At 56.4% G+C, this 25,989-nt stretch overlaps 1 protein-coding gene across 2 annotated transcripts in view; it reads left to right on the plus strand.

Moving 5' to 3' along the window:
- Positions 1-25,989, plus strand: part of NKD1 (NKD inhibitor of WNT signaling pathway 1) — an 85,176-nt gene that overhangs the window by 43,857 nt on the left and 15,330 nt on the right. Inside the window, exons 1-2 of one of the 2 annotated variants that reach the window (XM_070500487.1) lie at positions 8,645-8,745; positions 13,419-13,485. In XM_070500487.1, the coding sequence (XP_070356588.1) occupies positions 8,689-8,745; positions 13,419-13,485 (124 nt within the window). In that variant the 5' untranslated portion in view covers positions 8,645-8,688. Of the gene's footprint in view, positions 1-8,644; positions 8,746-13,418; positions 13,486-25,989 lie in introns of those variants that run through there. The other variant, XM_044761257.2, reaches the window with a different exon arrangement.

Here is a 25,989-nt window from a genome sequence, read left to right on the forward strand (position 1 = left end):
AGTTGTGACTTCACGCAAAGTCTTGGGGACAGCCTGCCCCTGCAGGGAGCTCTGGAGGATAAACTGTGCCTCAGAGTTGGTTACCACTGTTGGCCAGGAAAGCTGGGCTTTCCTTCTCCTGCTCCAGGCGGTCGCTGGAGACCAGGCAAGCCCACCTAGCAGAGTGCAGGGCGGGAGGGCTCCGGTTCCCTGAACCTGCAGACAAAGCATAGGGCAGTCCCTTAAGAGCCCTCACACTGTGGGCTGCTGGCGGAGAAAGCACACTGAGAGCGGGGAGCAGGACACACAGAAACGGTGGGAGACCATGGGGAGAGCCCATCCAAGGGCCTAGAGAATTGGGGGCTCCGCATGCCATGAGGGGCTCCTACTGTGGATGGTCTGTGAAGGCTTCAGGAATCCTGCAGCAGGAACCCGGGGTCTGCCCCAAACTGCGTGGGCCCCAGCACTCTGCTCCTGGGGGCGCCGGGCTGAGGCTCTGAGCACCTGCTTCCTGACTTCCAGTGATGGTGAGGGGTCTGGTCTTTATTTCTGGTCCCTGTGGGGACTGGTTTTGCTGGCTCTTTTGCTGTATGCTTTGGATGTTCTGGATTCTAATCATGGCTCTACCACTGTTTACCTTTGTGACCCTGGGCAGGTCTTGTCCCTTTTTGAGTCCTCAGTTTCCTCATCTGTACTCTGAGAAGTTCTTTTTTTTCTTCTTCTTTTGCTGAGGAAGATCGCCCCTGAGCTAACATCTGTGCCAATCTTTCTCTATTTTTTTTGTATGTGGGATGTCGCCACAGCATGGCTTGATGAGTAGCATGTAGGTCCCTGCCCAGGACCTGAACCCACAAACCCTGGGCTATGGAAGCAGAGCCTGTGAGCTTAACCACTATGCCACCGGGCCTGCGCTTGAGAGGTTCTTAACCTAAAGTCTACAAATGGCTTTGTAGGGGGAGGTTCAATGTGCAATTTTATTTGTGTGGTATCTTTCTGGGGACAGTCTTAGAGGGGCTTGGGCCTTCCCACAGGTCAGAACTCTGAGCGAGGGCTCTGGTTGGCCCAGATGCCCATGGTCTGAGGGCTGTGTGTCTGTGTTGCAGGCCTCTCTTCCTCTACATCCAGAAACAGGCCAGGCGTCTGCCCCAAGAGCCCTGGCCTTCCTCTCAGGAGGCCTTGGTCCCTCTGGCTGCACTGTGTTCTTGCCTTTCAGAGCTGCTGTCTCCTCCTCTGTAAAAGGGTGCACCCTTTTGCTGACCTCTCGTGGGGTCGGCTGAGTCAGATGAGACTGCAGCAGGACAAGGTACGGGTGTGGTGAATGGAGTCACTGCTGTCAACACCTTCTTGCCCCCAGGCCCAAGAGCATCCTCAGATTTTGGATGCTGGCCACACAGCATCTCCCAGACCTCCATGGGCCTCGCAAGGGACCCACTCTGACGGGGGTCCTGATGTGGGTCGCTGACCGCAGGGCAGGCGGCTGCCTTCCAGATCCCACCACCTTTTCCTTTTGAGCTCTTCGCCTGCCTGAGAACGCAAACAGTAGGATCTGGCGTGCAGCGGTTCGGGAGGGGAGGAGAGAGCTGCCACCCTCCCCTGCTCCCAGTGACAGCCCATTTTGACAAGCTCTGCTGGCCTCATGCCATTTCTGGACTCAAAGCCCTGTGTGCATTACATGACGACAGAAACGGGTTTTGCCAGCCCCCCACCCCTGCCTTCCTGTGCGTGCATAGCTGAGAGCAAAGAGAAGTGGGCAGGTTTCTGGTGTGGCCGCCTCGTGGTCTGTGCACTGCGTGGTCTGTGCACTGCGTGGTCTGTGTGCCGCATGGCCCTGGGAGGGAGCGGCGGGGACGGGGTGTAGAGAGGCCTGTTGCTTCCGCCTCCCATCCCCACTGGAGTCGGGAACCTGCCCATTTCACTGGAAAGTTGCAAACCTCGCCACCTGCTGGTGCCAAGACCCTTCCAGCGGACTTCTGGCGTGTGACCCTCCTGGAACCGACCGGGTGCCCATTTCTGTGTGTCTCAGTGTGCTTTCTTCAGGCTGCTTTGCGTTGTTTCTGACTGTGGAAGTGATCACGCGTGTTCACAGCAGACAAGTTGATGGCACTGAATCCAGCGCCCAGGCACAACCTCTGGGGACATTTTGGTGCCAGTCTCTCCAGATGGGCCTCTCTGACTGCGTTGCATGGAAACACTTGCAGATAATTTTAGCGGATGCAATTGGATTCTCTCTGCTCTTTGGCAACTGTTTTTCTCTTTCAAGAAAATGCGGGGAATGTTTTTGTGAGTCAGTAAATACAGAGCCACATTGAATGGTTCAGCACGTATTTGCTGAGTGCCTCCTCTGTCAGGCTTTGATATGTGGTAGTCAGATGGTAGTAGGTGCCCCAGAGAAAACTAAGGCAGAGAAGGGAGTGGGGGCGGGCCTGCAATTTTAAATGTAGGGGTTTGGAGGACCTCATCTAGGCGAGGAGGTGAGGTGAGCTGAAACTTGTGGGAGCAAAGAGGGAAGGGGATCTCTGAGAACTTCAGGCAGAGGCAACAGCATGTACAAAGGCCCTGAGGCGGGAGTGTGCCAAGTGTGTTTGCAGCAGGGAGGGGAGGAGGCTGGGGCAGAGTGAGGGGCCAGGGAAGGAAAAGATGAAGCAGGGAGGCCATGGGGCAGATGGATTGGCTGGGGCTCTGTGGGCCATCAGTAGCACTTTGGAGAATGGGGTAGGGGGACAATGGCAGAGCTAGAAAACAATTGCCATGGTTCTGGTGAGGGAAGACGGCCTCTCCCTGTGGCCCAGAGCGTGTGCTGCGTGAGGAGGGGCCAGAGCCAGTGGGTTTCAGGGTATGTCTTGAAAGTGGAGCCGACAGGGTATGCTGTGGACTGACCGCAGTGTCGGAAGAGCGGCAGCGTGGCTCGGGTTCCCGGCTGCGTCATGGGACGGAGCTGCCCCGGTTGGGCACAGGGAAGAACTGTGGGGGTACGGCCTGGGATGCCAGGAGTCAGCAGGGACCCCTGGAGCGTGCGGTGCCTGTTGACCAGCTGCGTGTACACGCTGAGTTGGCACTGTGGCCGTGTCATTCTGCCTAACAAAACAGCCACTCCAAATGCTTAATTTCTTTTTACTATAAAACCATTGCATGTTCTTGGTTAAGAGAGAGAGAGAAGAGTAGAGAGAGAACGAAAATCCAAATAGTCCAGGAAGCTGGACGGCTGAAGGGGACAGCTCCTAGCTCTGGTTCCTGCTCCTGGGGTGGCCCCTGTTATCAACGTGCAGTGCATCCTTCCAGAACACCTCGGAATCTGCCTCTTCCGTTTGTTAACGCAGCGGGCTCGGGCCCTGGGCTGCTCCTCGCCCGCTGTCCTGCCCGACAGCCCCGCCGCCCTGGAAGCCCGTGCTCCGAGCAGCCTTTAACCCTTTCGTTCGTTCCCGTCCACCTTCTTATGTGACCTCCAGGCGCTCCTGTGTCACAGGCCCATTTTACAGGTATGGACACTGAGGCTTACAGGCACCTAGTGACACGTACACAGCTCAGATTCTGAAGGAACTGAGTCCTCTGGGAGCCCAGAGGTGCGACCCTTGATCCTGCCCAAATTCAGTGAGGTGGGGATGTTGGGAGTCAACAGCCGCATGGCGAAGGAAGGACTAGGACTCCACCCCAGTCAAGGCGAGCCCTGGCAGAGGAAGTGGCACAGGCAGGGTTTGGAGGCCGCAGCCGGAGTCCAGCCGGTGAGAGGGATGTTCTCACAGCTGGGTGTGGGGGCGGGGAGAAGGGCCAGGATCCGCGAGGCAGGAAGATGTCTCTGCAGGAACCTAAGGGCCAGATGGGGTGGACTGAGTGTGTGTGTGTGTGTATGAGTGTGTGATTATTTCAGAGTATGTGCGATTATGTGTGTGTGTATATGAGTGTGATTATATGAGAGTGTGTGAGTGTGTGTGTGTGTGCGTGTGTGATTATATGAGAGTGTGTGAGTGTGTGTGTGTGTGTGTGATTATATGAGAGTGTGTGAGTGTGTGTGTGTGTGTGTGTGTGTGATTATATGAGAGTGTGTGAGTGTGTGTGTGTGTGCGTGTGTGTAGCAGGAGGGTCCCAGAGTTTGGCCCAAACCATTGTTCTCTTGTTTTTCATGACAATGAGGACTCCTGGGATGTACAAAGTGAGAGGCTCTTAGTCCATCCATTTAAGTAAGTTAGGAGAAGCAAGACACCCGAACCCCTCACTCCCAAGGCTGAGAGAAATATCACACGTCCCTGAGGCCCCAGGCTGCACCGGGCTCCCCATCGGACTGGCTTCTGCCCCAGGAAGGGACATCTTTCCCTACAACAAGGTGGCCTCTGGTCTGTGGGCCATTCTCTGGTTGACAGATGACAGTGATGTGTGTCTTAAGAAGCCTGGCTCGCAGCCACCCGCTCGGCAGGCACACGCGCTGGACCCTGGCAGCAGAGCCGGGGCCTGTCCCGAGGCCGGGCGCTGCTGGCAGAGGCAGCCCCAGCTGCTGCACGATCAGAGGCACTCAGCCCCTTTGGCCTCTCCTTGTATCAGCACCTGTCTGTGTGGTGTGGCAGGTCACTAGTGTGGCAGGCTAGCCGTGTGGCAGGCAGTGGCATGGGGGACTAGTGGTGTGGCAGGCAGTGGCATGGTGGGGTCAGCAGTGCGGCTGGCAGTTGCGTGGCTGGCCAGTGGGCAGGCAGGAGGCAGAGACTCTAAGTACTGCTTGCAGGCAGCTGCCGGGATGCCGCCTGGGGCCTTATCGGGGTGAGGGAGGCAGTGCTGGGCTGGCTTTGATCAGCTGTGCCATGTCCTTGAGGACCATGGGGGTGGAAGAGAGGATGGGGGGCAGAGAATGAAAATTAGGGGCCCGAAGAGAGGAGCAGTGACAGCTGCATTTGTTACGTGCTGACGGCTTGGTGTGTGCTGGGCACTCTACCTGCCCTCTCTGCTTGCCTTCACAGCAGCCCCGCCAGGTGAGTGCTGTCCTTGCCGTGTTCAGGTGGGGAAACTGAGGCACAGACAGATGAAGTCATTTATACGAGATCATACAGTATAAAGCGGAGGAGCCGGAGCTTAAAATCAGCCCCTCTAGAGAGGTGCTTACTTCTCTAAGCCTCGGTGTCCTCATGGCTGCAGTGGGGTGACAGTGGCACCTTTCCTAGGGTTTGGGGCATTTAGCAGTGCACCCGATGTGCTGAGCTGAGCACTTGGCTTATGTCAGGCCCTTATACAAGAGATGTTGGTTATTATTATCACTGAGTCCTTTCCACCGGTGACCTCAATTCCCCCACCCCGACAAGCCCGTTGGCTCCTGCCTTCCCCTGGAGAAGCTCCTTTGAACACTGTCTAGTAGGGAAATTTCAGCCGTGCTGACAGCGACCTCTCTGAGCCCCGAGCCCTGCCCGGCCCTGGGCAGTCTGCCTCGCGTTGCGTTGTCTCCTCGTAAGAGCTCTGGCATCCCAAAGGTTGGAGATTAGGGCAGATTCTGGGTAATGCCAAACTTTGCCGTTTTCTGTTGGCGTTAGCCATTTTTCTCCCCACCTAGAAATCACGTTCCGACTCCGTGCGCCCTAGGGGAGGGCCTGGGCCGGGTGGGAGGAGCCCAGTGGACCACGAGAGGCTTCTTTCATCCTTCCTTCATCCATCCTCAACCAGTGCATGCCTCACCTGGTGTCTCCCGTTCCTCCCCAACCCCTTCCCACCTGTCGGAACCAGCCTGATGGCTAAGGGTGGGGTTGGGGGCAGGGGACTTCCACTCAGGCTCTATAAACCCTGCAGTTCCGGAAGCCTGATCCTCGTTCTGCTGGGGGTGGGAGTGAGGGAAGTGGTAGGCTTCTTGTATTTTAATGGCTATAAATTTGTTTAATGTGCATTATTTTTTTTAAAACCCCAACTGTAGCTGGGATATCACACCCGTGATTTCGCTGATCTTCTTCCTTATAGCAAGACTAGGTTTAAAAAAAGAGAGAGAGCGCGCCAATTTAAAGAAAAGTGTTAAGTACTCCTGGTAGCCCAGGTGGGACCTGGTTCTGGGGAGGCTGGGACGATGGGCTGTGGATGCCGCCCGCTTGCTGGGGTGACAGTCCAGAATGTGGACTTGACTGGCCTGTGGCTGCCTGTGGCCAGCTGCCTCCAGGGCTGGGCAAACCCATCTTTGAGAATTACTTGTACCCTGCACAGTCTAGAGCCTGAGGCTCAAAGGAGGAGAACCCGGTGGCTCCAGAATCAGGCTCCAGGGTCGGAAGTCCTTCCTGCTAAGCTCTCCATCCCAGTCCTCGCCCGCTGTCCACCTTCCTGGTAAGAAGTCCATCAAGTCCAGGAAGTGAGCGCAGGCTAGAGTCCCCGGGCTGTGGAGGGCAGAGGCTGGGGTGTTCTTGTAGGAGCACAGGGGTTACATCTTGAGCAGATAGAAACAGGGAGAAATCCAAGGAGTTTTCATTACTGCCACACGTCTTTGGCCTCTTGAAGGCCTGGTCCTCCCAGGCCAGACGTGCAGGCCGGCTCTGCAGGCTGCAGCCCTCAGAGGCCCCTCCCCTGCTCCGCTGGCTGGCTCGGCTCCCCGAGCTGGGCTTGGGGTCACTTGTGAGGTGCCCACTGGCAGCATAGCAGGCGGCAGCAGCTTCCTCCCCCTGCCTTCCAAGCTTGGCTGGGAATCCTGGGCTCGGATTTGAGGAGACTGGCCTGGTTCTGGGGGCTGTGGGAGTCAGAACTTTCAGCTGGAGGTAAGGGAGGCCCACCCTGAATTGCTGTAAGCAACAAGGGCAGTTTAGTGGCTTCTGTAACTGTCCCATCCCCAGGAAAGGCAGGTGAGGGTGCACCTGGACCAGGGTTCATCCAGCAGTATTTATTGAGTGTCTACTGTGTATCAGGCACTGTTCTAGAGCAAAACAGACCCAGATTCCTGTCGTTGGAGAGCCTACTTCTGGAGACGATGGGGCCTGAGGCCTTGATCCGGTGCCCTCTCCCGGGCGCTGGCCTGTCTCTGTCCCTGGGTGAACTCCCTCCTGGGGCGAGCACCAGAGAAGACTTCTTTCCCACCAGCTCCTGTGAGCGGGATCCTGGGGGACGACTCCAGTTGGCTTAGCTCTGGCCGGGGACAGATGCTGGACAGGCAGAACCCGGAGCCCCCACTGGGTGACCTGTGGCCATGGGAGACTGCAGTGTCCTCAGGGAGTGGCCAACGGCCTGCCCCACGTTTCACTCATTTGAGAAGAATGCCATTCCTCTTTGGAAGCAGCCCCTTGAGGTCTAGGTCCTGCTCATGTCTGGGAGGGGCCAGTCTGTTTCCCCCCAATCCCCGGGGAGGAGGGAATCCCCAGCCCCTCTGGGCCTCTCACTGGAGCCAAGGCCCGGGAGTCCTTTCTAACTCTGCAGCGCCCGCCCTGCTCTTTCCTGACGATGGCCTTTGTGCGCTGGCCAGCGTGTCCATGGGCTGGGGTGCAGTGGGTAACCCCCGCCCTGCCCATTCCTGATGACGGCTTTTGCGTGCTGGCCGGCGTGTCGCACAGGTTGGGGTGCAGTGGGTAACCCTGCACTTCCAGCCTGCTGTGCTTGGGGGCTGAGTGGGATTTGGAGCCAGGGAAAGCCCTGGGGGTGGAAGTAGCAAAGGTCCACGGGTTGGGGGTGCGTGTTGGAGACGGGTTGCTGAGGCCCCGAAAGTAGACAGCCCTGGTTTTTCTCCCACTCTTAATTCCTGGCTGTAGCCCTATAGAAGGGGTCTGCCCCATTGCTGGAGGGGGAGGGAGCCCCGAGGGTCTGTTCTCAGGGGTCTTTGAGCATCATCCTGGCCTGCCTGCCTCCCCATTCTGGAGACAAGGAGGCCTGGGGAGTTCTAACCCAGCTCAGCCACTTTCCCACCTTAAGTGACTTTGGACCAGTCAGTAATCTCCTGGCGGAGCCTCAGGTCCCCCTTTTGTAAAGTGGGTTGTTGGGTGGGGTTTTGTTAAATTAGGGCTAAAGTTTCTGAACCCTGTTCACCCTCCATCCATCTTCTCTTTCCCCTTCCTGCAGGTCACCACGGCTCGCGTGCACGTGGGTGATCTCATGGTACATGTGTGTATTTGGTGTTTTCTAGATGTGCAAGCAGCATCGTACCCTGTGTGTCTTCCCTGGGGAGTGGCACTCCACGTGTCACTATTTACAGATTCGCCCGGTTCTTTCGAACCACCGCCTGCTGTTCCACCGCGTGGGTCTGGCACAGTTTCCTTCAGTGGGCACTCAGCGGGTTTCCGACTGTTGGTCAGTAGGAACAGTGCTGCTCTCAACATCGCTGACCTTGAACGTGCCTCCTGGGTGCACGTGTGGGTGTTGCCCCACGGTGGACACTGAAGCATTGAATCACTGTGTGTTAGGTTTTTGCAAGGACGAAATGTGAGAATTTTCCAAGCACGTGACAGAAGTAGGGCACTACAGATGGGGCGTACTCACTGTGTTCCCCACCTTTGCATCAGACGCCACCCTGGGTGTTTTGCCTGCATTTTCTCACTGACTCCTCTTCAACATCTAAACCCTTCCCCCCTTTTTCTTTTGAGGAAGATTGGCCCTGAGCTAACATCTCCTGCCAATCCTTTTCTTTTTGCTGAGGAAGACTGGCCCTGAGCGAACATCTGTGCCCATCCTCCTCTACTTTATATGTGGGACACCTGCCACAGCATGGCTTGCCAAGCAGTGTGTAGGTCCGCACCCAGGATCTGAACCGGTGGACCCTGGGACGCTGAAGCAGAATGTATGAACTTAACTGCTGCACCAGTGGGCTGGCCCCCTAAATCCCCATTTTACAGAAGGGTAAGTTGGGGCCAGAGGGGTTGGGTAAGACGTCTGCTGTCACTCAGCTGCCGAGGGCAGGCCGGCGGGCACCCTGACTCCCGGCCCAGCCGGGTTCTGGGAATGAAGCAACCCTGCCCTGGACGCTGGAGCTCGCTCCCCGCGAGGCCTGCCCACAGTGGTGGCGGGCCCGGGAACGCCCGCCGGGCTGCTCTGTGTGGGTGCTGGGAAAGAGCTTGCCAGGAATTTCCTGGGGCAGCTCGAGGGCAGACTGTGCGCTCTCAGGGGACGGGGTGGCTGGGTCCTGCCTCCCACCCTTCTCTTCCCCACACGTCCCAGCCATGTGCATTCTTGGAATCTGTAAGTTGTGCCGTGTTCCATGGGCACGAGGAGTTTCCTTTGAAACCCCGTGGCACTAACATCTGTTAGTGCTTAGAGAACAGAGAGATTGACAAAGAACTGCTGGGGCAGGCGGTGGGGGAAGACGTTAAGCTCAGGAGTATGAAGTCTCAAAGACAAAGAGGAAAAACCCCAACCAAACTGCAGCTCGCTCCCCAAGGCTCTGCTTTGATGTGGTTTCCTGTCCCTGGAGGCCTTATAAGGCATTGTGCCTGCAGCTCTGGCCTCTGGGCTGGTGCTGGCTGCACACTCAGGCCTCTCTTCCTGGAGCCCAGCGTGGAGCAGACGAGGGGCAGTGCTGGGACTTGGGAGGGACGCAGGTCAGGGGTCTCTGGCCTGAGAGGCCACCAAGCCAGGCCACTGGGGAGAGGGCAGCCTGACACCAGGCAGGGAGGGCAGGAGGTCTGGGGATCAGAACTTGGAGCAGAGGCTGAGGCCAACTGTCCTGGAGGCCAGAGGAGAGGAGTTCTGGGACCGGGGGGGTCCAGAGTGATGGCTGAGTAGACAAAGGGAGCAGTGAAGGGAGGTCAGTGCACCCCAGGCCCCACACATGGGCTTTGTACAGGGCAGTGGGGAGGGTGTGGGCCCTGCAGCAGGCCGCCTGCCTTCAGTCCTGGCTCTGGCACTCACTAGCTGTGTGACCTTGAGCAAGTCATTAACCTCTCTGTGCTTTAGTCTTTCCATCTGAAAGTCCTACTCACAGGGTTGCCATGAGGATTAGATGCAAAGCAAAGACAGTGTGCCAGGCAGGAGGGAGCATGTTTCCCATGTCTGGGGCACCTGGGGACTGGTGAGCCCTTCAGCTTCTCCCAGCAATGCTCTGCTAGCCATTTGACGATAATAGGAGGAAACGAGATGAGCGCCAACTGCTGAGCTCTGGAGTCCCGACCGTGGTGTCAGGCGCAGTGGGAAACACATTATTTTCAGTGGCTTACCTAATCCTCACACTCACCCGGAGGCATCGTGAGTGCAGCGTCCCTCTGTACAAATGGGGAAACTGAGGCACGTTGGATCTAAAGCTCCTCACCCAGGTGACGCAGCTCATATGAGGCCGAGCTGGGATTTGAACCAAGGTCTGACCCACTCCAGTTCCGTGTCCTTCACCCCTCTGCACTGGTGGGGCTCATGGCTCTTGAGGGGTCTGAATGCCTGGCCCCAAACCTCACATGCAGGGCTCCCGGCCAGGGCTTGGCCGAATCCCGGGCCTACGGGAAGGAGCTGTGGGCCTTTGTGTCCGCAGGACGGACGCAGGACTCAGCCACTGGCCCACTGGAGCTGCTGGCTGTGCTGTTTTTCTCGCACTTCCTTGAGTGTGATCCTTGGTCCCTGCCAAGTGCCAGGACTCTCGGCCACCTGTGTCCCCATGCCCTCAGGAACCGTGGTTCTACGTACGAGCTCAGGCTGGCATCGGAGGAGCCGGCTGGAGCCTTGGCTCTCCCCTCCCTGGCCGGTGGTCAGAGCCACGCGCCTGGCCTCTCTGCGCCTCCTCATTGAACAGGGGCTGGTGGGAGCGCTGTTCTCGGAGCCTCTTGTGAGGGCTCCATCTGGCAGCACCTCGTGCCCCCTGGGCCCTGGGGAGATGATGTGAGGCTGTCATTGGCATTATTTTCCTGTCTCATATGGTCCTTGAAGGTTGGGGGCACTTTCTTTACAGAAAAAAATGACAATTATTCCTCTCAGTTTACCATTTGAAAGTCATTTTTATGAGCATTTATTTCTTGAGAGAGGGAAAGAGCAGGGCTGTTGTGATGGTTAAGGGAGACTATACATATGCATAAAGTGCCTGGCACACAGGAATGCACAGTAAATGTCAACTGTGTTGTTGTGGTGGTTTATCACTGGACCCATTTTACAGATAGGTAGACTGAGGTCCCAAGGAGGCAGTGGCTGGCCCCAGGGCGAGGGAGGCGATGGAGCCGGGGTGTGATCCTGGGTCTGGCTCAGCGTTCTACATTGCCTTGACCTAGTGATTCGAAGCTGGAGAGCCACAGACACTGCACGCCACAGGCCTGGGGCTGTCTGGCTCAGTGGATAAAGTGAATTTGTGCCATCGCTGAGCCTTTGCACTGCACAGTGAGTCCACAGGCCATGGTGCTGAGGAGCTTTCGAAGTGTTACACAGAGCAGAGCAGGTATGGTTTAGCGGGAAGAGGCCTACCCCAGAACCTGCCAGCACTCTGCTTTGTGTGCAGAGACATCCCTTTCACATGTTGGAGCCGGGTCCTCGCAGCAGGCAGCTCTTCTCAGAGAACCGTGGCGTGTGGTGTGCTACCCACGCTGCGCGGCGGGTTACAGGGGTCCGGGGTGGCTGCTCTGTTGGGGGTGATGTGTGGGGTCTTCGAACTCCCCTGTGTGCTGGTGAAGGGGCGCGAGTGCTCGAAAGCGGCCGTCGTGCAGGTCCCGTGGGCCTTGCCGGGGGGGTGGCTGAGCTGGCAGCAGGCGGGTCCGTGCTGAGCCCCATCCAGCGGACTTCGGAGTGGCGAGGCCCTGGGCTCTCGACGACGGCCGGGTCTCCTGTGAGGAAGTGCTGCCTGCCAGCCTTGCTCCGGCACGAAAGAGCAGCTTAGGTTGGCTGCTGGGGCGTCCCAGCCATCTAATGATGCCACCGGAGTGTGTCCCTTTCCTGTCACCATCTCCCAGTTCTCCTGTCAGCTCAGCTCTGCTAACACAAGCAGCCAGTTTACAAGCCCAGGAAATGTTCGGTGATTATAGTCATTGGCAGAGGTGGAGAAAGCGGCGTCCTGACTGAGGAATGAAGATCGGAAGTCACGGGGACACCTGGTTTTGAAATCAGTGGGACACCAGGAGTCTGAATGACCGCGTTTTAACAACCTTTAAGAAAGAGTGTGTAATGCCCCAGAATGATTTGAAAGAAGAAAGAGAACAGAGCAGACCAACCCTAATCCATAAAATCTTAGCTGTTTATCTTTAAAAAACACACAAGACTGACCCCCAGCTGTGTCCAGTTGATAAGATCAGATGTACAAAGCGTTGTTCTTCCCTTGTTAATGAAGAAGAGCACTGGTTTTTCTTTTAAGCATCTGAGAGAAAGGGTTTTTCTCCTAGTTTTTCAAGGAGAGGGAGTTTTTTTCTTTTCACTTTTTCTTCAAAAAGAGAAGTTGGTGACAGCTGCTGAGTCTGGGCTTTTTTATTGCCCGTCATTTTGTGGTTCAAGAAGCATCGCCGTAGCATCACTGTGGGCATCAGGAGAAACGGCAGCATAACCCCCGACCCTCGTCTCTCCCCAAAAGGAGGAGTGTTTCCCAAACTGGGTTCCTCGGAACATGAATCCCATGTGATGCTTTTGAAAAACAAAACTCTGCGGTGTAAACAGGTTTGAGGCCTTCAACATAAGCTGCTGCTCGGACATCCGCAGTGTCCATTACCATCGGAGGCCCTGCGGTAAGGGATCTCGTTTAACTTTGATTAAAGCAATCTTTTTTGATCGCAGGACTTGTTTTGTTTAGAGTCCTCTGCTGGGGTGTGGCCAGAGAGATGGGACCTCCGTTCACACCCAAGGAATTTCCCAGCCTGTGGACCAACCAAACTCAACTTGCCAACCTGACAACACCTGCGTGGCAGCCTGACCAGGCTGGTTGGGAGCAGCTAGCCGTATGGGATGACCTCCCAGACATATTTAACTCATGCGCAGCAGCCAGGCAAGGCGTGTGCAGGATCAGGCTAGTTTCTGGAAGGTGTGCACGTTGGGGTGATGCAGGAGGCAGGACTGAAGGTCAGCTGGAGCCAGAGCATGCGTGCCTCTCAGTTTTACACGGAAGAGTTTGGGTTTATCTCAAGGGCAGTTGGGACCTGCTCTAGCGCACTCCAGGCCTCTTCATAAACCCACGGAGACGGCCTGCCTGGGACCCGCTGCGGGAGGAAGGATCCAAACTGAGATCTCTTCTCGGGCCCACAGGGGAGGCTTGTTGGTGCTGAGTCCATCAGCTTGGCTCGAAGGGATGGATGAGGGGCGTTTTCTGATCTTGTCTCTGTCTTTTTCCAGGGTAGGTGGCAGACCCTCCTGTCTGAGGAGAGGTGTGGTCCTGTGTAGTGTTTTGTGTTGGGCTGTAGGCTGAGGAAAAGTGACTTCCTAAAAAGCACTGCCATAATTCACTTTTTGAGTGTGATAGGATCCGTCTCCGTTGACCTAAATTCCCATTGGAAGATGCAGAACAGGGTCCCTTCTTCCTTGTGACCAGCCAGGCACACGTTCACGCTGCCCCCTTTCCCGTCCCAACACCGGGTTCCTACCTGACCCCGGTACTTCCTTGATGTCCCTGCTTTGTCTTCCTCTAGGAGCTCGTGGGCGAAGTTTTCAGAGAAACACTCAGCGAGGAGGAGGAGGAAGACTTCCGACTAGAAGGTACTGGAGTCCCTTACTCTCCCCAGGGAGCAGTGAGGCAGGGATGGGGCCGTCTGTCTACCTTGTGCCCCGTGTACCCCCTGGAGAATCTGCAGGCCGGGCAGAGGACAGGACTCTGACTCTCCGGGGCAGGGCTGGGGGCGGACGGGGTGAGGAGCAGGAGGGAAGCGCTGTGCTTTGTAGGTCCACGCCCAGAGAGGAGCCAGACCACCTCGGGCGTGGCCGGGCCCCGCCCTGTGGGACCTGTGGAGCCTGGGACAGGTCGCTTCCCCGTGGGCAGTGACCACAGTCGCTGCTTGCAGGCCCCTCAGGTGTGTTAGGCATGTAGTCAGCACAACATAAAGGAGCTATTGTATGTCCCCATGTCTCCGTTCGCGTCACTCATCTGGAGCACAAGTGTGTGCACCCCCATGTACTAACACCCCCGCCAGCCCCTCGCCTTCTCCTCTGTAGCTCTCAGTCCTTTCTCTCTCCAAGAGGAAGCACTCTGTTGCAGGAAGAATTCGGAACTAGAGTAGAGGGCCGCCTGGCCGCTGGAGTACCAACTCCACTTTGGGCAAGCCATGTCACCCTTCTGAGCCTCCATGTCCACGTTTGTAGAGTGGGAATGAAGGCCTTTTCACTGCTTGACTCCCTGAGTGGGTGCAGGGAACGGCAGGCGTCTGAAGGCGTTTGCTGAGTGTGGTGGTGTTTCCATTTCATGCTCAGGATCAGAGAAGAGCATCTCTGAATGAGGGCAGCCTCAGGAAGCTGGGGGCCAAGAGTGTCTAGGGGAATCTAGGCCTCGGGGGTCCTGTAGGGCCCTGAGAGGAGAGCAGACAGTGTCGAAAGGCCCTCAAGGGGAGCCTAGGCCAGACCAGAGGACTGTGGCCACATCCAGCCTGAAGGCTGTTATAAATGTGGGCTTTCTGGCTCCCTGCAAGGGCTGCTGCATCCAGTCTGCTTTTAGTGGGCTCCTCAGGTGACTTGCATGCATGTGGCTCTGAGAAGCACTCTTGTAAGAGTTTCACTCAGTTGCGCGAGAGTTGGAGGTAGGCTGGGGACCCAGGTATCTATCAAACTTTGCTCAAATACGAGCAGGTCCCGAGTCCCATGGATGGAAGGCTTTGTCCAGGCTGTGCGGTGTTTCCCTTGAGCGTGTCTGTCCACGGGTCTGGTGGCTGAGTGGCTTGGATTCTCATTGTTTCCTGGGCTCTCCCGAGCCTCAGCTGTCATCCTTGTCTCCGTGGAGAGATGCCAGGATCTTGCTTAGAGAAGATCTGGGGAGTCGGGTAAAGGTCTGCAGGATGTTAGCCCTGGAGATTGAGTGACCCCAGATACTCATTACGTGGGCTTCAGCACTTGCTCCATTTGTCTATTGATTTGCTCATTCATGTGGTAACTTTTTAGCAAGTTCATTCTCTTGTTCATCCATCCCTCCATGTCTTCCATCCGTCACCCATTCACTATTTATCCAACCATCCACCTCTCCACTCTCTATCCATTCATCTACCCATCACTTACTCATTGCCTTCCCATCACCCACCCACCCACTGATCCATGAGCCACCCATCCAACACTCATCCATGTCTGTTGCTCCACCCATCACCCACCCATCCTTCCATCCATTGCCTCTTTATTCATCTGCCTACTCTTCTGTCACCCGCCCATCAGCCAGCCAGCGCGTATCTATCAGCCAGCCACCCACCTACAGCCAATCATCCTCTGCCCATCTATTCATCATCCATGACTCATCACTTAATCCGCTTAACCGTCCTCCAGTTATCATCTGTCTATCTCTCCATCTGCCTATCCATCATTTATTGAGTCCGTGGTTACTGCCAAAAATGAGGCACTTCTCTATCCATTGAGGCTCAGTCTGAAATCTTATAATTGATTTCACACGAGATGTCTTTCCCTGCAAACACATGAAACGGCCTGCCCGTGGAATGCACTTCCCTCTGAAAGGAAGGGTCACATTGTTCAATGTCTGCATTCAGAGGGGGAGCCCTGTTGTAATGAAGAAGGAACACTGGCCGAGGAGCCCCTCTCAGCTCCAGCAGTGACTTGCTGTGGATCTTGGCCAAGTCTCTCCCTCTCTGGGCCCCCTCGCCCTCTGTGACATGACGAGTGGTGACATAGAGCTGGACTTGTTGGGTCCTTAGAGGACTTGGGCACCGTGTAACGAGGACGAACTGCATTGGAGGCGGCACTTAGAAACACCAGTTGATGGCTGGGAGATTAACATGAGGCGCCCCAGGTTTCCCGCTCCTGTTGGGGAAGAGGTGTGAGGTTGGTGGCACTTGGTGTGCCCTGGTGACCCACCATGTTGGGCTTGAGGGCAGCCTGGGCGCGCTGCCAGTCACTGATGGTGTCCAGGTGCGCTGGTGCCACCACTGACAAGGAGGGGGTTGGAAGTCATGAGCCTGCCTCAGTTTCCCAACTAGGGGTTGGACTAGGTTGTTGGTGGTCAAGCTTTCCGGCCTCTTTCTTCAAACCAAAGCAGACCCAGCAGCACAAAATGTCAACCAGTTAGATCAGGCTGCAGAAAGATACAGCACCTAGGAGACCGTAGGCTATCTTTTATGTCAGCAAGGGCACTGGACAGTACTCTGTTTCCTGGTCTAGGTGAGTGTGTGCCATGGATGCGGATTACTGTGTAGCTCGAGGCCCCGACAGACAGAAACACTAGGTCCTCTGGACATACAAGGAGGAGACTGAAATTGGGCAGAGTGGTCAAAGAGGATGCTGGTATTAACTGTAGTCAGTGTTTTAACTTTACAAGAAGAATGTAATCATATATTTCTTTGGAATGAAAGACTAAGAACAGAATTGAAAAGCGAAAACAATAAGTAAATAGGGCGGTAAGAGTGGGGCTGCTCTGGGTCGTACCTGGGCCTGCGTGGCCTGAGACTCCGTGGAGGGATGCTGGACCCTGTGACTGTCTGTGGTTCTCTGGCCACCCCGCAGGAGCGGGGCATGGCTGTGGACGCAGGCCACCCCACGGCCAGGCCTGGTGAGAGCAAGTGCTGCTGAGCCTGGCCGGGAGAAGCATCCACCTGGCCTGGAGCTGGGGCTGCGGGCGGCCCTCTGTGCTGCTGGCCAAGGGAGGGCAAGCTGGATCCTGAATCTCCTCTTTGTCTTCCTGTTGGCCAAGTTCATTGCCTCTTGGCGGGCTGGAGGGCTGGGTAAGGGAGAAAAAGGCCATCTGAGGCGTGAAGATAAAAAGAAGTCTTTAGCCATCCCAGGAGAGGATGGCTTTCACTCCTGCGTTGTTATGTAAAGCCGGCCCTAATCCAGCGTCTTAACCGCCTTAACTGGCCAGCTGGGAGCTCGCGGGATGGAGATTAAGGCTGGCTGGCGCAGGGCTGGCTGCGGAGCTCCTTTTCAACTGTGGAGAGAACAAAGTAAACATCTGAAGTTCCACACTCCTTGAGCTGGCTGGGCGTGGCGGGGGAGGGACCCTCGTCTGCTGACCCAGCAGGGGTCTGAAGACGGGGGAGGCTCGGCCACATGCTTCCTTCCAGCACCCATCTGACTCCCTCCCCACCCTAGTTGGGCAGGACGACAGGTGGTGGCAGCCTGTGGCTTGTGGCCTGAGGTGAAAATTGGTGCCAGGGCTGTTTGGCAGACCCATGTCACTGACGGCCTCTGGGAAGTTCTGGGTCTGGTGGCGTCCCCCCCCACCACCAGCACAGGCTGCAGCTTCTGCACTGTGCCCATCGGAAGCAAAAGACCTAGAAATGGTCACAGGCCCCTTCTCTCTGGGTCCCCGCTCTCCCTCCCGCCTGGTGCTGTCCCCACCCCTGCCCAGCCTCTTGGTTCACTCCCGGCTCTCCCCCTCTGGCCTCTGCCCCCTGACCCTCCACATCGTGTCTATTTCTCGTCTTCCGACCTCTTTGCTTTGGGGTGAGGGCAGGTGAAGTGCGGTCTACTTGGCATCTTCGACAGAGAGCCAACTCCACAGAGCCAGCCCAGCCTGCTGGTCCTGCCCCTCAAAAGGAGGCCTCAGGGCCACTGAAGTCAGCACTCCCCGCCTGGTCCCAGGCCCTCCCTCCAGCCTCCCGGGGCTGCTGCTGGGCAGGCATCACCTTGGTCCAGCCTCAGTTGGCCCGAGGGCAGATGTACCTGGAGGGGCTGGTCCTGCCAAGCCAGGCCAGGGTGCTGGGAACTGGGATCTGGGGGCTGAGCAGCCTCACTGCAAGCTCAGGGCCCTTCCGAATCTGCATGGGTCCCGAACTTTGTCCCCCACCCCAACCTCATCAGAGTTCATGAGAGGCGCCCTCCTCCCTTTATTCTGACTTTCTGGGAGTTTGCAAGTCAGACGCCAGACCAGCCTGGCTTTACCACAACTCCCTGTGTGACCTTGGGCAAGTCACTTAACTTCTCTGTGCTTCAGTTTCATAGCACTTCTTCCTCAGGTTCCTGTGAACACAGCAAGGTCATTTAGGAAAGCCCAGAGCACAGCCCTGGCACGGAGCAGTGCCCATGTATGTGAGCTCTCATGATTCCTGTTTCATGGGCCCGTCTGTCTTGAAGAGGGGACAACTGATATTTATAATTATTTACTAGTCTAGATCAAAAAAGGCATGTTTTCAAAGCTTTTTTAGTCCTGTTAGACACTTGAATGTCTCCTTCTGCTCCGGTGTGTGACGTGGAGTCTGGTGTGCCGTAAGTGCCTGATAAATACTCACCAGAAGAACGAAGTCCCTGAAGTCGGGCCACCCCCGTTGGGGCCCAGGCCCTCCCTCCAGGCCCCAGTCTGAGATGTGAGCCCTTCACAGACCCAGGGGCCCTGGGAGGCCTTTAGTCCCCTTCACTTTTGGTGGAAAACAGGCCCAGCGAGGGGACGCAACCCGTCCAAGATGTCACAGCCAACTGACACCAGAACTCAGGCCTCCAGCTCCTCCTCCTACAGCGTGTGTTTACTGAGGACCTGCCACGGGTGTGGGGCCACGGACAAGGCAGGCGGGCCCTGCCGCGAGGTGTTCACGAGAAGGAGGCAGGCAGTGAATGAATAACCCAGGGAGTGAGTGCGTGGGCGTCAGGTGGTGCTGCCCGGCAAGGAGGTGGAACCTAGTGAAGGGTCGAGTGTGACGAGGCCTCTCTGAGGAGGTGACATCTCAGCTGAGGTGCAGATGCCAGGGAGGAGCCAGCCATGGGAGGATGTGAGGGGAGAGCAGCCAGGAGGAGCGAACAAAGCCCCAGAGCAGAACTTGGGGTTTGGGGAAGAGCAGAAAGGAGGCCCGCGTGCTGGCGACGTTGGCAGGAGGGTGGGACCCAGTGCTTGGGTTGGATGCTGCTTTTGAGGAGAAACTGTTGGAAAGTTTTAGGGAGGTGAGTGCCGGCTTCTGACTTCCATTTTAACGAGATCTTTGTGGCCTCTTGGGAGGATGGGCCATGTGGAGGGAGGAGGGAGACCGAGGCAACCGCAGGTGTGCCAGTGAGAGGTGATGCGAGGATGGCGTGGGAGCCGTGGGGCCAGGAGGGGGCGGGGGCGGGGTGGGGGAGGAGGTGGATGAGGGAAAGAGAGGGTTGCCCGATACCCCTTCACCTTGGCTCAAAGAACGAAGGAAATGGGGGTGTCACTTCTGAGGAGAAGATTTTGTCAGGTGACAATCAAGGCTTTTGTTTTTGGGCATGTTGGGCTCAGGATGCCTGTGTGACATCCAGGTAGAGATGCCCAATGGGCAGCTGGACACTGAGTCTGGGGTCCCGGGAGCAACTGTTTGTGGGGCGAGGACTTCTCCACGGCCACCCCGCATGGCCCTGGGCAAGGCTGTCAGCCGGGGGCTGCCTGGGGTCCCTGGCAGTCTGACAGGAGGGGGGTCCCCAGGAAAGCACCAGGACTCCGGAGGAGGGGCAGGCGGCACCCCGCTGGCTCGTCCCGCCGGCAGTGTCAGCGATGCCAGTTGGAGCTGCTGCAGCCCCGAGCAGCCCCAAGTCGGCTCTTCGTAAAGGCTCAGCTTGCGCGGTGGAAACGCTGGCCGGGGTCAGGTACCGAGGAGGCTTGAATAGTTTCAAGGAGCTCGGGGTGAGGTTTTAAAAGTTGAATTTCATCACATGTTTTAACTTGGGCGGGGATGGGGAGAGTGGAAGGGACATGATATTTTTAGCCCAAAGAAGGTTTTTTCTCCCTCTCCCCCTCCCTCCCCGAGCAGATGTTTCATCTCCATCCCGTTCAAGCCTCACGGCAGAGTGGCCGTCAGCCTCAGTCTCTGATGAGACAGAGAGGCCCGAAGGCTGTTAGTTGGGAAGGTTTCTTTTTCTCCTGTTTTTCCTTTCCTCTCTCTCCTCAGTCACAGCTCGTCCTCGGTAAAATCTCCGTACAGTGACATGCAGCCCAGGGAGGCAGGATGGTGGAGAAAAGGACCCTGGGTGGCACTTCTGGCCTCAGGAAGGGGTAGACACCTGCTGGCAGAAACTGCGGGAAACCGCCGTGGAGAGGCCTGCGCCGGGGCGAACCGTTGTTCTGGTGGGGGTGGTGATTCCTCCTGAGCAGCAGGGGCTCAGAGCGAGGGACAGTTAAGTCAGGATTCTTTTGGTTCTTTTGGATCTCAACCCAAATTCTCTTAAGCTTTGGCTCATGAAATTGAACAATCTTGGGGTAGATCTTGCCTAAAAAGGGCTGGCTGGACGCAAGAGCTCAGACCATGTCCTCAGCAGACATGCACTTGCTCGCTCCCTCTCTGTCTCCATCGTCTCTCACTCTGCCCTTCTGTTAGCCTCCCCTGCTAAGCTCCAGGCCCTCACATCCTGTGAGCAGGTGAAAGAGAGCCCTCAAGTCTCGATATTTCTTGCAAAAGTTTGATTCTCACTTTACTGGTCAAGGTGGATCTAGGTTTTGTTGGACTCAAAGTTTATCCAATTTTGGGGCAGGGGGGCCTTCTGTTTTACCTCCCCCAAAGCCCCAGTACATAGTTGTATATCCCAGTTGTTAGCTCATCTGTGTGGGATGTTACCTCAGCGTGGCTTGATGAGCGGTGTGTAGGTCCGTGCCCAGGACCCAAACTGGTGAACCCGAGGCCGCTGAAGTGGAGCACACAAACTTAACTGCTATGCCACCAGGGAGGCCCCTCAGGGGGGAGGTCTCTTCTTTAAGAAAAAGAATACACAATTCTTTTCTTTTTGAGGAAGATTAGCCCTGAGCTAACATCTGCTGCCAATCCTCCTCTTTTTGCTGAGGAAGACTGGCCCTGAGCTGACATCGTGCCCATCTTCCTCTACTTTATATGTGGGATGCTTGCCACAGCGTGGCGTGCCAAGCGGTGTGTAGGTCTGCACATAGGATCTATATCAGTGAACCCCAGGCCGCCAAAGTGGAACGTGCACACCTAACTGCTGTGCCACCGGGCTGGCCCCACAATTCTTTTATAACTGTGAACTATATGTATATATCCTGCTAAACCTAAATAAATAGATCCCCAACTCAACTTCCCTTTGGCTTGACTCCAGAAATGCCTGTGTTCTCCAACCACATGACACAAGCAGATGTATGAGAAGTCAGAATGGAGAGAGACAGCAGTCTTAATCAATTGAGGGTAAAATACCTAATTTTGGAAGTGTCACAAAAACAGCCAACCCTGTGAACCACTGCTAGGTCCATTCCAACTTGGAAGGGGCCCGTGCAAGTGAGGGGCCCTGAGGCTTTGCTACATTGGCTTCACGGTGGACTCTCCATGGGTGCTGACTGGGTCGGGCCCAGTGGCCCTCAGGATGAAAGAAGCTGGGTGGGGTCTGGGTCTGGGTGTGTCCCTGAGGCTGGAGTGGGATCAGCCGTCCATAAACCGCATGGACCGAGATGGGGTGGGGGGCCTGCCAGAGGAAACCCGGCTGCTATTATCAGGAGAAGGACAATGGTTGCAGGACTGGCAGGGACAGGTGTCAACTCTTGTGGTGGGACAGAGTGGAGAAAACAGTGGCCAGGGAGTCAGGCAACTGGGATTTTAGTTCTTCTGTTTCTGCCCCTTCTGGGTTCAAATCCTGGCTCCATTACTTACTGGTGCTCCACGGTGACGATAGGGCACCTGCGTGGAGTGTGACAGGCATTGTCTATATGGGCTACGGTAGGAGGAGCCAGTTAAATGGATCACGATAATAGGGCTTGTTACAGGCTCACTGAGCGGGCAAACCGAACCCAGCCCCTGAGGGCGTGAGGCACACTTCTCAGCGATGGGGAGGCTTGAGCTGAAGCCCTGCAGGATGAGCGGGAGCTGGAGAGATGGAACAAGTGTTCTTGGCAGGGATAACAGCGTGAGAACATGGCAGGGTCAGAGAGCGAGAAGCGGTTCCGAGGAGACGGGCCGAGGGACAGCAGAGGCAGGCCGGTTCCAGCAGGGGAAGGCTTGATGGAGTTTGCTTTCTGAGCTTAGTTTCCTGTTCGGTGCAACGCAGACAGGAACACAGCCTGCGTGGTGTTCTGAAGAGGACTTTAATGAAATAATGTGTGCACCCGCTGACTGCACCAGCATCCCTGGTACAGCGCCCTGCTGTGTGCACGGCGGCCCACGCTGTGTGTCTCGGGGACTCTCGCTCCCCCGGGAGAGCCCCCTGCAGATGATGCAGAATCCGTCTGGCCTGGAATGCGCATATGGTCGCTTTCTTTTTTCGCGGGCGGCAGATTACGGCCTAATTATATTTGGCCTAGGCTAATACTGAAATTCATCTGCGTTCCTTCTGACAGCTGCTGTGGAGGGCTGGGGAGTCAGAAACGTCCGGGAAAGCCGGCCTGAGACTGAAAGATTTGCAGCAGGTCATCTGCACGTGGACACTCGAGAAAGGCTGCGGGCACTTTAGGGCCAGTGTCCAAACTCCAGCGAGGAGGCTCTGGCTTGTGTTGTCTCCTGTCGCAGCAACAGAGAGCTCACCAGGTAGCTGGGCTGAGAGAGGCGTCTGCCTGCCTTTGAGTGGCAGTGATTTCAGGCCTTCTGATGTCGTCACAACTGTGTCTCAAATTTGTCTCTTCTTCCAAAGCTTAATGTCAACCAGGCCTTTCTGGATTGTGTTAAAATATGCTGGCATTTGCTGATATCACCCAAGGTCGAGATTTTAGCCTAAGTCTGGGAGTCAGGAAAAGACCTACCCGTTTACAGCCCTCCCCTCTGCCTTGCCAGTTCCCAGCCTCGGTCCTGCAGGATCTGTGGTGTGTTAGGCCTGCAGCCTTCCTCCTGTCTCCTGTGGGAGGTGGCGCAGTTTCGCACACTGCGGTGGGATGTCTGCTCTGTGCACGCATGGTGTGCTCTGGATACTGTGGGCGACCAGGGGTGGTCGCCGATGGGGCTCTGGCTCTCAAGAAACCTGCCTTCTGTCTGCATGGATGTGGCAGGCTCCTGTGAGTCAATCCGAAGATCCCAGATGGGACCCTACGGAATAAGGTGCTAGGCTTAATGGGCTCAGCCAGCTCTCTGCGATTGTGCAAATAGAAAAGGGGCCTCCTCGAGACACCTTTCTGCCATCTGCCCAAAAAGCATCATAAGCAACATTAATGCATTTTAATTAAATAATTAAAGCATTTTAACGGCGCCTCCTGGACTGCTGGAGAGCACAGTCTGCTTCCCAGAGCCAGGCTCCCAACGACCCCAAGTGACCCCGACCCCAAGCCCAGGGGCAGAACCCTGAGCTGCTCTTCCTGCTCAGGAGGGCGGGGCTGCAGGAGGGCTTTTCTGGTCCTTCTTCCCATGCTGCTTGGGTGGCACCAGCTGTTGGCAGCTCCGCCTGGCTGGGCTGTGCCACCCTGCTCCCTGGTCACTGCTACCTGCCAGGGTAAACAGTCTCCAGAAAGTGGCCATGCCTCTCCCAGCATGGGGTCCTAAGTGAGCCTGGGATGCTGGGCCTGTGGTGGGGGTGGGGCGCTGGGCATTCAGGCATTTCCCCCTTCTCCCCTCAAGCTCTTCTCTCTCTCTCTCCCTCTCTCTCTCTCCCTCTCTCCATCTCTCCCTCTCTCTCTCTCTCCCCCTCCCCCTCTCCCCTCACCCTCTCTCTCTCTCTCTCTGTCTCTCCCTCCCTCCCTTCCTCTCTCCCTCTTTTTCTCCCTCTCTCTCCCTCTCTCTCTCTCTCCCCCTCTCCCTCTCTCCCTCCCCCTCTCTCCCTCCCTCTCTCTCTCTCCCTCTCTCTCCCTCTCTCTCTCTCTCCCTCTCTCTCTCTCCCTCTCTCTCTCTCTCTCTCTCTCCCTCCCTGTCTCTCTCTCCCTCTCTCCATCTCTCCCTCTCTCCCTCTCTCCCTCCCTGTCTCTCCATCTCTCCCTCTCTCCCTCTCTCCCTCCCTGTCTCTCCATCTCTCCCTCTCTCTCTCTCTCCCTCTCTCCCTCTCTCTCTCCCTCCCTGTCTCTCTCTCCATCTCTCCCTCCCCCCCTCCCTCCCTCTCTCTCTCTCCCTCCCTCTCTCTCCCTCCCCCCTCCCTCCCTCTCTCTCTCTCCCTCCCTCTCTCTCCCTCCCTCCCTCCCCCCTCTCTCCCTCTCTCTCTCTCTCTTTCTCTTGTCCTCCCCCTTCCTCTTTTTTTAAATTAGGGGAGGGGAGAAGGAAGAGACTGTCTTTGATCTCAGCGGAGGAAAAAAGTCTGTTCTGTTCAGGCTTTTGGCTAACACAACAAACAGTGTTTAAAATTTAACTTTGCTTAATTAATTAGTAATTCTGTTTAATGCTGTCTGATCTCCCTCCAAAAGGTATTTTGAAGCTTGAGAAGGGAACATCAAAGGGAGCCGGGTGAAGATGGTCAAGTAACGCATTTAATCTGCAGTTGCTGGGGTGGACAGATGCCAGGTTGGGAGCTAATGTGGGAGAGAACCATCATCTGATAAACACAGCCCTCCGGCTCCTCGTGGCCGTGGTGTGAGGAGGGACAGGGAGCAGCTTCCAAACAGAAGGAGTTCCATACACTGCCCCCAGACTCGTCTGGGCTCAAAATTGGTTTTAAGAAAGCAGAGTTGACATTTTCTTTCTTCCATGGCTACTGTGTATGGTTGGGCAGGTTGTGTACTGCACAAGGGTTTCTGGTAAGCACGTGAGCAGCAGGTGAAATCCAGCCTGCACTCTGCTTTTAAGTACGTACCCTGGTGGGGGTGGTGGGCTCCATTTACCGAAGCACCATTCACAAACTCTGAAAAGCTCCAGGAGAGTACATATTTTAAGATCTGTGGGCCATACGGTCTCTGTTGGTGTTGGGAAGCAGCCGTAGACAATGTGTGTGAGCATGACTGTGTCCCAGTAAAGCTTTATTTACAAAAGCAGGTGGCGGGCCGGGTTTGGCTCACAGGGCAGTTTGCCGAGCCCTGCTCTGGGTCTCCCAGATGGGCCTCAGAGGCCAGGGAGAGGCTCTCCTTCCTCCTTCCTCTCTCCCTTCCCTTCCTTTTTCTCCTTCCTGTTCTCCTGTTTCCCTTCTTTCAAATGAGCAGTATCTCCTGTTGTTACTGTGACTTGCAATTGAAGGGTGATCAGTCCCCTGAAATTATGCCCCCCAAAAATCAGCTCTGGGAAGAATATCGCTGGGCTGAACAGGAGGAAGAGACAGAGAATGGGCTCGGGCCCTGGTACCAAACTCACTTTGACAAAGTATCCTCCCCTCTGCCAGTCGGCTGGACGTGGGCAGCCGGCGGCGAGCGCCGTTCGTTCTTCTCCTGCCTGCCTGTGAGCCTGGCAGTGCGGGGGGTGGGGAGTGGGGGATTGGGGGGTGTTCTGCGCAGGGATGGCTGGAGCAGGTGGCGGTTTGGTTTCAGAGGTACATACGGAAGCAGGGCCCCTAAGTGCCGGGCCCGGCCCCTGGCATTGGGGTCTGCGTGGCTTTCTGATCGATTATCTGCCACGTCTTCTGGCCGTTGGGTGGGCTCAGTGAGGGGGTGAAAGGCCTTCTTTGGTGGGGGCAAAGTGGTTCTGCCTGTCCTTGTTCCTGGCCCCGGGGCCCCAGGGCAGGACGGCTCTCAGTCCTGCTACCTGTCTGTGCCCAGCCCCATGCTGGGAAGGGACCCTCCCCCTCACCCCTGTGGGCCTCTGGGTGGTTTCCTAAGCTGGGATGGGATGAGGGACCCGCTGGTGAAGAGAGGACCATCCAGGCCACCTGGTCTTTGGAGAAGACAGAGAAAGAGGGTGCAGGGTCAGGGGAGATGCTTCCCACCTGCCCGGGAGAGCAGAAGGCAGGGAGGCGGGGAGGGCCTGAGGGAGGACAGGCTGTCCGCGTGCGAGGGGCGGAGGGCTGCTCCCAAGAAGGAGAGGGCAGGGACACAGGTTTCTTTTCTTTGGGTTTTGTCAAGTGGAACTTGAAAGGCAACCATGAACCTGAAGGTGGTTTTCTGATAACTTCCCTTTGAACTTGCAGTTGGGTTGCGATAAGGCTGGCCGGCTTACATCTCCAGCCAGGACCTCTGCGGAGGGAGCCGCAGCTTTGAAGATGGAGCTGGCCTTTGTTTTTCTTTCTTCTTTTTCTTTTTCTTCTCTGGTGCTGGGCTGGTGAGTGGATAGAGGACGTTGCAGGCCGTGACAGCACGGTGCTTTCTCCAGCGGGGCAGCTCTAGGGTAGGGGCATCCTTCGGATCTG

The sequence above is a fragment of the Equus asinus genome, chromosome 28, assembly GCF_041296235.1.
Source record: "Equus asinus isolate D_3611 breed Donkey chromosome 28, EquAss-T2T_v2, whole genome shotgun sequence".
NCBI lineage: Eukaryota > Metazoa > Chordata > Mammalia > Perissodactyla > Equidae > Equus > Equus asinus.